This window comes from Sinocyclocheilus anshuiensis, unplaced genomic scaffold (genome assembly GCF_001515605.1).
Source record: "Sinocyclocheilus anshuiensis isolate Anshui unplaced genomic scaffold, SAMN03320099.WGS_v1.1 scaffold1133, whole genome shotgun sequence".
Lineage (NCBI taxonomy): Eukaryota > Metazoa > Chordata > Actinopteri > Cypriniformes > Cyprinidae > Sinocyclocheilus > Sinocyclocheilus anshuiensis.
The window spans coordinates 351,078-364,180 of NW_015555792.1; the positions used below are offsets into that span (position 1 = coordinate 351,078).

Sequence of the window (13,103 nt, forward strand, 5' to 3'; positions counted from 1 at the left end):
GACTGGTTTTGTGCTCCAGGGTCACATATAGTAAGTACATGTAGTTAATTAATATTACTCAGTACTTAAATGAATAGTTACACTGTAACAAGGACACCCTACACAAACCTGACCGGTAAACAAGACTTAATGCAGAGTTGAACTTGTCAAGAACACTCCTTGTGCTTTGCTTCCCCTGCAGTCCTCGAGTCCAGCATGAACTGGGTGTCGTTTTACGCGGTGATCAGCGGTGTGAACAGGCACTCGACAGGCATCGGCCGCATCTGGCTGTCGGTCATCTTCATCTTCCGGATCATGGTGCTGGTGGTGGCGGCCGAGAGCGTGTGGGGCGACGAGAAGTCGGGCTTCACCTGCAACACCCAGCAGCCCGGCTGCAACAGCGTGTGCTACGACCAGTTCTTCCCCATCTCCCACATCCGCCTCTGGGCTCTGCAGCTCATCCTGGTGTCCACGCCGGCCCTGCTGGTGGCCATGCACATCGCTCACCGCCGGCACATCGAGAAGAAGATCCTCAAGATCTCCGGCCGAGGGAGCGCCAAGGACTTCGAGAACATCAAGAGTCAGAAGTTCAAGATCACCGGTGCTCTGTGGTGGACTTACATGATCAGCATCGTCTTCCGCATCGTTTTCGAGCTGGTTTTCTTGTACATTTTTTACTTGATCTATCCGGACATCAAGATGGTGCGTCTTGTGAAGTGTGACTCGTACCCCTGTCCCAATACAGTGGACTGTTTCGTGTCGCGTCCCACAGAGAAGACCGTCTTCACTGTCTTCATGCTGGCCGTGTCTGGAGTCTGTGTCTTGCTGAACATTGCAGAGGTTGTGTATTTAATCGGTCGGGCGTGTATGAAATACTTTCAAGGAGCAGTGGGTGAACCCAAAGCGCCTTGGCTCGCTCAAAAACTGGCAACCTACAAGCATAACGAAATAAATCAGCTGATCTCAGAGCATTCGTTCAAGCCGAGATTCAACGCTGGGCGAAAGCCTCCCGCGGATAAGAGCGAGCGCTGCTCTGCTTTCTAGATGGAGGTTTCTACCAACTATCAGTCATTAATGGAAGGTGGATGTCTGTAATCATATTAATCGACTGTCATTATCGTTTAAAAGGCCCCTCTACATGTGAGGAGTGATCATGGGGGGAAATATGCTGGAGAACCGTCAAATACTACACATTTGAAAAGTGTCCATCTGGTCCTAAAAAGCAGATAAGATAAAAGAGGAATAATTGGGTTTCACACTAAGCAAACACTGGAGAGGGTAAACAGTTAGTCATTTGCTTCTGTGCTGAAGTTCATATTTGTGCATATAATATTTGACCGATAGAGTGTCTATACAGCACAAATTGACCTTTCGTCTCAACACAAAAATAAAAAGCGGCATGGCTTGCTGTGTGGAAAGTGGAGTAGATGGTACGTTTTAACCTTTTTAATGTATTATTATATGTTATTTATTGAAAACAGAAACCCTCATCCATTAGACAAGTTAGTTTAGAGAAATGGATGGATGAAACAGAAGCCCTAGAGTATGACATCATATCCTGTTGCCCATACTTGTTGATATAACTGATATTTTGAGGATTTTTTTTTTTTTTTGCAGTATAGTGTGTAGTATGATTGCCCCTGAACAATGTTGCATTGATAAAATACATTTTTTTATTTGTTTATGTTTGAACTACAAATTTGCAATGATTTTCTGGCTTTAAAGTTAATCAAAATGCCCCTTTACATGTAGTAAAGCATCTTATTCATTTTGCTTTGACTTGTAAATGATTTGTTAAAATGGTTTAATTTTTTTTTCATTTATAGTTTTATTATAGTGAGATGCATCACATCTAACGGAAGTTTAAAGGGCATTTTCTTCATCTTTGCAAGCACTTATTTGTTAAAAAGACCAAACAAACAGACTTGAGGCCACATCGTATTTATTCGACTGTAAATGCTTGTTTGTCCTCACAGTGTAAAGTTGTTCTAGCAATCACAGCTTTATCTAACGCACCTTTAAAGAGCCATACAATCACATACTGACCGGCTGTTCTGCTCGAGTATGATTGGGAAATAATATTTTCTTTGCAGGACTTTGTTGAATTGATGCAACTTTCTTGCTTGCAATATCAACTTTGTCATTAAACAAATTCATTATATTGCACATACCTTAATACAATTTTGAATCATTTTTATTTATTTAGTATGTCCATGCATTTCAATTATGATTTATCCCCCATTTCAGTTAAAGGGGTTTGTAGAGATTATGTATATATATATATATATATATATATATATATATAAAATGTTCAAAATCTTTTCTAAAGGCCTCACATACTGAAAAGAAATGTGTGATAGCAGTTGTTTTATATTGCACTGTCCACACATAAGGAAAGGGACATTATTGACATTACTCGTGCCAGTAACGCCCTTCAGTGTTTATGACTGCTATCAGTGACGGATCAAATGAGTGTAGACCTTTAAATCACATCTTTATAGCACTCAGGACTATGTCATTGCCAAACAATGAACAAGCAGGTCTTTAGCATTACATTTGAGCATGTCCTGAAGCACGTGACCGACAGGAGCATGAACAGGGAAACTTTGGACATGATCATTGAAGTCATTCCTCATGCAGAGAGAGTGCAAAGCATTGGCTTCTAGGCTCTTTTATTATTATTAATTCTAATTGTAAGACCTGTGTGAATGAGCCATATGGACCCAGTTTCACAGTTTTCATCCCACCACTGGAGATCCGCTCAATGATAAGTTGGGGACAACTGAATACCCAAGTAACCTGTTAAAGTACCAATGTTTAATAAAATAAAATGTTTAAAACTCCGGAATTATTAAGGGGATTAATGTTACTCTCTAAACCAATCAAAACATACTAATCCAATACCAAAACCTTAGACTTTTGACAAAAACCAACAAAACCTGCAGTAGACATCTAGCCTGTTCTGCTGGTTTTCTAACTCTTCCCACATACAGTATTCCTATAACAGACTTATTAGCAAATATGTGTTTATTTTTTAACTTTCTGATGAAGGCACAGAAGGTGAAGTGAGAAGTTTGATTAAAGAAATGAGGGATTATGGAATGGAATGTTTGCAACTGAACACAGGACAAACGTAATAAATCAATATGTACACTAATGATAAATACAGAAAAATAACTTGTTCTGCAATTGACCTAATTATTCTAATTAAGAGGCTGCTTTCACTACAGCCATTAAAGGTGTAGATGGGCTCCTCATAAACCAGTTAACCATTAACTTCATAATCTCCATAACTCTGGTTTTGTTGCACAGAAAGACACAGAACGATCTGTATTTATTGAGAACATTTATAATACAATAATTTGTAGATCAAGTTGTTAATTTAGAAAGACCAGTTTTAGTCACAGCTTTCTGCTCTCATTTTCAACATCTGCAAACACAGTACAGCAAGCTGATAATGCTTCATATAACAGACACACAGAGAAAGAATGATCTAGCGTTCCTGACTATCAGTAACTCAGTAGTCACCGTTTGTGACGGCACAAACATCAGATATTAAGGGGTCATGACGACATTCAACCCCTCGACCCGTGGTTTATGATTAAGAACTACTGTTCCTTTGCAACATCAGCGAGGAAAACAAGCATGTTAACAGAAGGTGACTTAGTTTCTCAGCAGAAACACTGGATGCGAGTGAAGTCAGCAAGACAGGAGGAAATCTTCTGGATCATCCACCACCCTGAGAACAAGAAAACCATCAAGAGCTCTGTAAAACAGCGGCAAACCTAGAGAAACACCTTGTGTAAACACTACAGTGCATCCGGAAGCTATTCCCAGCGCTTTACTTTTTCCACATTTTTCAAACAAACTTCGGTAGCACTTTATTTTACAGTCCTGTTCCTCATGTACATACTATGTACTTAATGATTAAAGTAATTACTATAACTAGGTACTAACCCTGAACCTACCCCATGTAGTTACCTTATAATACCAGTACTTTCTTTGGTAAGTACACTGTAAGTGAATGTAAGTACTGTAACAAAGTGCAACCCAAACTTCTTTCACGTTGTCATTATGGGGTATTGTTTGCAGAATTCTGAGGAAAATAATGAATTTAATCCATTTTGGAATAAGGCTGTAACATAACAGAACGTGGAAGCGCTGTGAATACTTTCCGGATGCACTGTCTGTTGCTATAAACACAAAGCCTTGGATTTATAAATGTCATTTCCAAACATTCTCATCACACACATACATGTATATATTTCAGAAAAATATGTTGTTTATATATGAAATATATTTATTTATAATATAAATTATATGAAAAGCTAGTGCTGTCAAACGATTAATCGCGATTAATCACATCCAAAATAATAGTTTTGTTTACATAATATACAGTGGTGTGAAAAAGTGTTGGCCCCCTTCCTGATTTCTTTGCATGTTTGTCACACTTTAATGTTTCAGATCATCAAACAAATTTAAATATTAGTCAAAGATAACACAAGTGAACACAACATGCAGTTTTTAAATTTACTGTGTATATTTATCATGTATATATAAATACACACACATATATGTATATATTTTGAAAGTATGTACATGTATATACACATTTATATTCTTATATTATATATATATTTAATATATAAACATAAAATTTTTCTTAAATATATACATGTATGTGTGTGTGTTTATATATATACATAAAAATACACACAGTACACACACATATTATGTAAAAAACGTATTTTGGATGCGATTAATCGTTTGACAGCACTAATATAGACATGTAAATATTTTCAAAATATATACATGCATGTGTTTGTGTTTATATATACACATAATAAATATACACAGAACACACACATATATTATGCAAACAAAAACGTTTATTTTGGATGCGATTAATCGCGATTAATCATTTGACAGCACTTTTTATACATTTTATAGGCACTGTAACAGCAAGAATGCAAAAATGCTTTAAGTTTTAAAATGCTTTTCCCCCCAGCATTTTGTTGGAAGTGAATGTGAAACTGATTTAGAGATGGACAGCTAAGCTAGATCACCGCTAGGTGAGGTCTGGTGTAGACTCACGCTGTATGCGGCGAGGCTAGCGCATGCGCATGTGCAGACTGTGCTTGGGCCCGTCCACACGCTCCAGCTTCTCGAAGTGTCTCCTGGCGTTCCTGATGTTGATGAGGGTGGCAGCGGACGCTGGAAGAGAGTGAGAGGCTTTAGCTTCAGTCACATGTGCTTTCCTTCAATGTTACTGGAGCGCAGATGGAGGAAACAGAATCTGGAGGTGTTTTGAAGTGTTTTAAAAGGATAGTTTCTAGTTAAACACAGGCTCTGAAAGCTGACACATTTGAATGCTTTAGCAAAAGAGGCAAGAGATCACGGCTGGATATTCCCAGCATAGTAGTAATGACTAGGGATGTAACGGTATGAAAATTTCATATCACGATTATAGTGACCAAAGTTATCACGGTTATCGATATTATCACGGTTTTGTTGTCTATTTTAATGTAAGAACATATTTTTCGTCAGTGATAGAAATTTGATTTAAGATGGTAGTGTAAGCAAGTTTAGTTTGAAAACGTTTAATAGTAAATAAGACACAATTAAACAATATTTGAATAAAATAATAATAATAATAATAATAAATATTACAGGATTTACTGCGAATTTTCAAAAGCGCGATAATCAAACACGGTTTTGATGATAATTACATTTTAAACGGTAATACTAACTGTCAGGGCATTTTATCGTGATTTATCGTGAAACCGGTAATCGTTCCATCCCTAGTAATGACTGAACAATATTTCCAATGTTTATGGACCACAGTGTCTGATCTCATATCAGTCCTGTACAGCTATAGGCCAGGAACAACAAAAGCTATTACAGCATCAATCCCAACACCATGTATGCTGCCAGTGTAACTTCTCACAGCGTCCTCACTTATTTACTTATTAACTCCTTTACTGTCAAAATGTACTGTACTATTTTTATTTTACTTTATATAAAATAAATAAAAAAAATAAAAAATAGGTTTTAATCCAAAATTGCTATAAAATTAAAGCCATATGTTTAAATAAGTTGTGTTCCAAATTTGAAGTTGATATAAAAAAAATTGAGCTTTCTATGCAATTTTGTTTAGGCGTTATACCACAAACAGACACCGGGTGCCATCCAAACGCCACCGAATTTTGTTGGATGTATTTTTCTGTCACAAATGTTTAAATCTCTCTCTCAATATTACTTCTATCACAAAATAACCAACAAATATGGAATCTTGAGACTCAGACCTTTCCAACGATATGTATTTTGTCAAGATTATAAAAAGTTTTGATTCTAAAAGACCGTAATACTTATTTACTTATTAACTCCTTTACTGTCAAAATGTACTGTACTATTTTTATTTTACTTTATATAAAATAAATAAAAAAAATAAAAAATAGGTTTTAATCCAAAATTGCTATAAAATTAAAGCCATATGTTTAAATAAGTTGTGTTCCAAATTTGAAGTTGATATAAAAAAAATTGAGCTTTCTATGCAATTTTGTTTAGGCGTTATACCACAAACAGACACCGGGTGCCATCCAAACGCCACCGAATTTTGTTGGATGTATTTTTCTGTCACAAATGTTTAAATCTCTCTCTCAATATTACTTCTATCACAAAATAACCAACAAATATGGAATCTTGAGACTCAGACCTTTCCAACGATATGTATTTTGTCAAGATTATAAAAAGTTTTGATTCTAAAAGACCGTAATACGTTTTGAAATATGACTCCTCCCACTAAGGGGGAGGAGACCGCTAAAAGATTTAAAGTACCATTTTCATGGTAATGCAATGTCCGATTTCAAAATGGTTTTCAAGGATGAATTTTAAGGTTTTAATCTTTCAAATTATATATATAATTTATGATGATTACTAAAACGTGATAGAGAAAAAGGCAACGAAATAAAGACTTTTTGTGACAAAGGTCAGAACTCCTGTTATGATGTATATGTTTGGAGGTGCACTCTTGTCATAAATTAATCTATTACTGTTCCTACATAATTTTTTAACAACGAACAGTGGTCAAATATCTATTTAGGAGTCTTAGACCTTTCCAACATACATAGTTTGTCATGATTAGATTAGGATTTAATTGTAATATATTAAAATAAACTTAGGCGTCCCACTGGCGAGACGGTGACATTTAAGGGGTTAAAAGGTTCTTCACAGCGATGCCATAGAAGAACCATTTTTGGTTCCACAAAGAACCATTCAGTCAAAGAACCATCTCTTTCTTACCTTTTTAATAATCTGAAGAACCTTCTTTCGCCACAAAGAAGCTTTTGTGAATCAGAAAGGTTCTTCAGATGTTAAAGGTTCTTTATGGAACCATTTAGACAAAAAAGGTTCTTCTATGGCATCGTGAAGCACCTTTATTTTTAAGAGTGTATAAATCAGTCATTTTCCTTACCAGTGAAACATTATACCAACAATTTAAATACCATCTTACATATTAATCAATTACCTTTATTTAAAGGGACTGTTCAGCCAAAACTTTAAATTTTGTCATCATTTACTCATCCTCATGCCGATCCAAATCTGTAGGAGTTTCTTTCTTCTGACTTCCAAAGTAATTTTTCCATACTATGGGAGCTACCAGCAACTGTTTTGGTTACCAACATTCCTCAAAATATCTTCTTTTGTGTTCAACAGACGAAAAAAAACTCCTGAGGATGAGTAAATGATGAAAATGTTCATTTTTGGGTGAACTATCCCTTTAATGAACACGTGACTAGCATTACACACTCTAAAATAAAGTTACCTAAAATAATCTAATTATCGATTAATCTTGACAAAATCTAAATCAAAAAATAACAATGGTAAACCATCATGAAAATGTCACAATAATAAAGCAGTGCGTTTCTTCGTGATATACCCTGATAATCACTGCTGCAGCCTAGAAATCAAACAAAGATGCTTACGTATGGACGGGTCTGACATGATCACCATGACGTAGGTGTTGGACGTGAACACGTCGATGAAGGCAGCGAAGTTAGAGTTGCGCACTTCCATGCTCTGGAAAGAGGCGGCCAGTTTACTGTGGGACAGAGAGAAAGGTCAGAATTACCCATGATGCTGTTCAGCGCCGAACACCGCATGAATGGAGTGCGACTGACCTGCAGCTCAGCTTGAACTGCTTGATGATGTTACTGATCTTCTCGAAGCGATGAGCATCTCGCTGCTCCTTACACTGATAATGAGAGATCACCTGACAAGACACGAGAGGCAGGTCGAATCATGTCAGCGATCGCTCAAACCTATCTGAGACGCACGCATTCCAGACGAAACTGGACATGTGTGAATGCATCTGGTTGTTGAAACCGAAACGTGCTTCATATGTGTCCCTGGAGCACAAAAGCAGTCTTAAGTCGCTGGGGTATATTTGTAGCAATAGCCAACAATACATTGTATGGGTCAAAATTATACATTTTTCTTTTATGCCAAAAATCATTAGGATATTAAGTAAAGATCATGTTCCATGAAGATATTTAGTAAATTTCCTACCGTAAATATATCAAAACTTAATTTTTGTTTAGTAATATGCATTGCTAAGAACTTCATTTGAACAACTTTAAAGATGATTTTCTCAATATTTAGATTTTTTTGCACCCTCAGATTCCAGATTTTCAAATAGTTGTATCTCAGCCAAATATTGTCCTATCATAAACCATACATCAATGGAAAGATTATTTATTCAACTTATGTATGCATAATGTATAAATCTCAGTTTCAAAAAAATTGACCCTTATGACTGGTTTTGTGGTCCAGGGTCACAAATGAGGTTTCCTTTGCAAGAAATGGCTATTAATTTTGCTATACTATATTGAAATATCTTTTCTTTTGAAAACAGTCATAAAACCTAACTTACAAGCTTTGGAACAAGTGTTTGTGTGCATGGTGCACACATAGAATGCAATTTTGTTTTTGTCATAAATTGCAGTCAAATACATTTAAAACTGAACAAAAAACAAATGGCAAAATAATCACAACATGAGGTCATGACCAAACTGTGCAGCGCTAATCTGCCGTCACATGTGTGTAAGCATGGTGTTTCAGTTTGGTACGAACCAGGAAAGTAGCTCTTTCAAAAAGCAAGACTTCGTCTGCCTCAATGATCTGAGCGAAGTTGCGCAGGTTGCACTCAAGCTGCTGTACGTTAGGAATGAGCTGATAGACGATGCTGGACCAGGCCTGCAGACACAAACACACACACACACGATACTTAAGTCACTCTTCTGACTGTCTGTTAAACCGAGCGGTGCAGAGAAATCAACATGGTCTCACTTTATACAGCGTCTCGTCCCAAATAGACGTTCTGAAGCAGGTGCAGGCCAGCGGGCGAGACAGTCTTTTCAGATCGTCCTCACGCTCTTTAAATATCTAAATCACAAACCAATAATTCATATTGATTAAGTGTTAATTGTTAATGGCAGTTTCACTGATGACAGGCTTTTACAAACTCATTTCTGTAATTCTGAATTTTAAGGTGGAACATAATTTTCTTACAAAAGAAAACAGCATAATGGTCCTAAAAAGGGTTAATAAATACACTAGCAGTCAAAGGTTTTTGAACGGTTTTTGTTTACTCTTTTTTAAAGAAGTCTCTTATGTTCACCAAGCCTGCATTTATTTGATCCAAAATACAGCAAAAGCAGTAATATTGTGAAATATTTTACTATTTAAAATTTAATTTAACTATTTAATTTCTATTTGAATATATTTTAAAATGTAATTTATTTCTGTGATCAAAGCTGAATTTTCAGAATTTTCAGTCTAATATAATGATTTGCTGCTCAAAAAACATTTAGTATTAGTCTTAGTAATATTTAAAACAGTTGAGTACATGCTTTTCAGGTTTCTTTGATGAATAGAAAGATCCAAAGAACAGCATTTATCTGAAATAAAAAGCTTTTGTAACATTATACACTCTAGCATTCAAAAGCTTGGAGTCAGTATAATTTTTTTGAGAAAGAAATTATAGAAATTAATACTTTTATTTAGCAAGGATGCTTTAAATTGATCAAGAGTGAGAGTAAAGACATTTATAATGTTACAGAAGATTTCTATTTCAGATAAATGCTGTTCTTCTGATATTTCTATTCATCAAAGAATCCTGAAAAAAGTATACTCCGCTGTTTTCATCATAATAATAATAATAAATGTTTGTTGAGCAGCAAATCAGCATATTAGAATGATTTCTGAAGATCATGTGATACATTACAGTTTGAAATATATTAAAATAGAAAGCAGTTATTTTAAACAGTAAAAATATTTCTAAATTGTACTGTTTTTGCTGTATTTTGGATCAAATAAATGCAGGCTCGGTGAGCAGAAGAGACTTCTTTAAGAAACATTAAAAAAACGATGTTTTCTTGTTTTATGGGTTTTCAGGATTAAGCTGATTTGGGCATGTTGTGAGCTTCCACACAAGCAGAGCTCAGTCGAGGACATTCCCGGCGGGCGCGTCTCACCAGGTCTCTCTGGTCCTCCTGCACCAGGTCCATCTTGTGCACCAGGCAGAAGATCTTGGCGTCAGGAGAGTTCTGCAGGATGGCTTCCAGACACGACTGGTAGTAATGCATATCCTTCTCCAGCTCGCGGCTCTCCACATCAAACACGTAGATCAGCACCTCCACATTGCGAAAGATGTTGTCCCTCTGACTCGTGAAGTAGTTCTCCATGAACGTGTCCTGTCTGTGCGATTCACATTTAAAGATGAGAAAAGAAAAGTGTCTTCCCAGAAGCCACCTATCGAGACACATTCCCACAGGACACACTCACCCGCCGCAGTCCCACAGGTTCAGCACCAGATTGCCCAGAAACCTCACGTGAGAGTGCTCCACATCAACTGAAACGGGAGAAAATACCGCTGATTTCAACCTCTCATTAATATGAACTGTCTTTAATGTGTGTCATGGAAGATGATTTATGTAACACCTGCTCCTCTAATGAAAATTATACAAAAATGAGGCAATTGTAACAGGAGGAAAATTATTTATATCTTATGAAAGTATAAAGCACATGTAAAAAATTGAAGTACCCCAAATAGTGATTTAAGCCATTAAAGGGTTAGTTCACCCAAAAATGATAATTAGGCTGTGTTTTACTCACCCCCGAGGCATCCTAGGTGTATAGACGAATCCTCTTTCAGACGAATCCAGTCTGAGTTATATAAAAAAATTGTCTTCGATCTTTCAAGCTCTATCGTTGCATGCATCAGTCCAAAAGAAGTTAAATAAAAAGCGACCATCCATAAAAAAAAGTGTCTCACACGGCTCTGGGGGGAGAACAAAGGCCTTCTGTAGCGGATCGATGCGTTTTTGTAAGAAAAATATACATATTTAAAACGTAATAATAATAATAATAATAACGTAGTAATCACTTTAATGTAGCTTGCGCCAGCAGTTGTACACAGAAGCAGCTCCGGGCGGATGACGTATGAGGTCAGCGCTGCGCATGCGCCGGTGAGTCTCGTGAAAACCTACGTTTGTTAACAGGAGCAAAGGAAGCAAAGTTTCAACTCATACGTCATACGCCCGGAACTGCTTCGGAGTACAACAGTGAGTGCAAGCTAGATTAAAGTGATTATTACGTTTTAAATATGTATATTTTTCTTACAAAAACGCATTGATTCGCTACAGGAGGCCTTTGTTCACCCCCCCGGAGCCGTGTGAGACACTTTTTTTATGGATGGGCGATTTTTATTTAAGTTCTTTTGGACTTATGCATGCAACACCCGCTGACTGCCATTAAACAGCTTGAAAAATCAAAGACAATTTTTAATATAACTCTGACTGGATAGGCCTGTCACGATAACAACTTTTTGTTGTGCGGTATATTGCCCCAGAAATAACTGCGATAAGCAATATTATTGTCATTTTATAAACCATTTTATGCCACTGAATATACAATCATAATGTAACAGCATAATAATGCAAGAAGGCCCACACACTTCCAAATGACAACAAACTTTTCAAGAATTTTTAAGAATATTTAGATCATGGAAATTAAGTATTCTTTTATATTAAGTATTTAATATAAATTAATATAAACTTGTATTAAGTATGCACACTATTGCTGAAAAACACAATCACTACTCAGCAGTCAGATGTCCGTACGCACAAAGACACAGATCCCTAAACAAAACCATATCTGCAGATTAAACTTTTTTTGTAGAAGCATTTTTTAAATGTGAACTAGCACCTGATGACTACACCACGTTATGTACGAGAAGCTGCAAAAGACACAGGCGCAAGTGGAATGTAAAAAACACGGTGACATTAATTTTTAAGTAAATATAATGGGCGATATATTGCGTCACCAAATTATTGAGGTCATGTACATATATTGCGCGATAAGTCGATATATTGATTATTGCGACAGGCCTACGACTGGATTCGTCTGAAAGAAGAAAGTCATATACACCTAGGATGCCTCGGGGGTGAGTAAAACACAGCCTAATTTTCATTTTTGGGTGAACTAACCCTTTAAAAACAACAGAACAATCAAGTAAAATGCAAATGCAGAAAACTGTCCTAAAAATAGGATTCATTTTCTTTGAGCAAAAAAGCCTATCAGCATATGACCGGAACATTTTTGGGAGACCTTGCCCTCCTCCTCCGCTCTCAAATCTCATTTGTACTTAGTTGAATTCAGAAATGAAGCTCTGATTAAAAGAGTCTGGTTTCACTGGGAAGCCTGGTGTCGTGTGTCTTGAGGTGTCATGCAGGTTTGGAATGAAACGACAGGATTTGTGTTTTTAGGTGCACTATTTCTTAAACAAATGTCATACTTGTGGCTCCCAGGCGGCGAGTGTCTCTGGCGATGTAGTTGGCAAATATGATCGACCTCATACTGGTCTTTCCTGATCCACTTTTCCCCATCAACAGCACCTGCGAAGAGAGCAGAGGGTCATTCTGCACCATCTTCTTCATGAGGGGAGAGGAAATCTAAGCAAAGTGTGTGTGTGTGTGTGAGTGAGAGAGTGTGTGAGTTTGAGAGAGTGTGTGTGTGTGTGTTTGAGTGTGTGTGTGTGTGTGTGTGCGCGTGATTGCGCGTGC

The 13,103-nt window shown here is 36.8% G+C and overlaps 2 protein-coding genes across 5 annotated transcripts in view; one reads left to right on the forward strand and one right to left on the reverse strand.

Moving 5' to 3' along the window:
- The window catches only part of LOC107674867 (gap junction beta-1 protein-like), a 5,107-nt gene extending 3,594 nt beyond the window's left edge, over positions 1-1,513 (forward strand). For both annotated transcript variants that reach the window (XM_016468994.1, XM_016468995.1), the window contains exon 2: positions 182-1,513. In XM_016468994.1, the coding sequence (XP_016324480.1) occupies positions 196-1,023 (828 nt within the window). In that variant the 5' untranslated portion in view covers positions 182-195 and the 3' untranslated portion in view covers positions 1,024-1,513. The remainder of the gene's footprint in view (positions 1-181) is intronic.
- Positions 1,514-2,951: 1,438 nt separating this feature from the next.
- The window catches only part of LOC107674885 (ras-related GTP-binding protein A-like), an 11,465-nt gene continuing 1,313 nt past the window's right edge, over positions 2,952-13,103 (reverse strand). For all 3 annotated transcript variants that reach the window (XM_016469028.1, XM_016469030.1, XM_016469029.1), the window contains exons 3-11: positions 12,836-12,935; positions 10,825-10,891; positions 10,515-10,737; positions 9,328-9,423; positions 9,112-9,234; positions 8,160-8,251; positions 7,965-8,080; positions 5,074-5,193; positions 2,952-3,718 (exon numbers count right to left, since the gene is read on the reverse strand). In XM_016469028.1, coding sequence (XP_016324514.1) covers positions 5,090-5,193; positions 7,965-8,080; positions 8,160-8,251; positions 9,112-9,234; positions 9,328-9,423; positions 10,515-10,737; positions 10,825-10,891; positions 12,836-12,935 — 921 coding nt within the window. In that variant the 3' untranslated portion in view covers positions 2,952-3,718; positions 5,074-5,089. The remainder of the gene's footprint in view (positions 3,719-5,073; positions 5,194-7,964; positions 8,081-8,159; positions 8,252-9,111; positions 9,235-9,327; positions 9,424-10,514; positions 10,738-10,824; positions 10,892-12,835; positions 12,936-13,103) is intronic.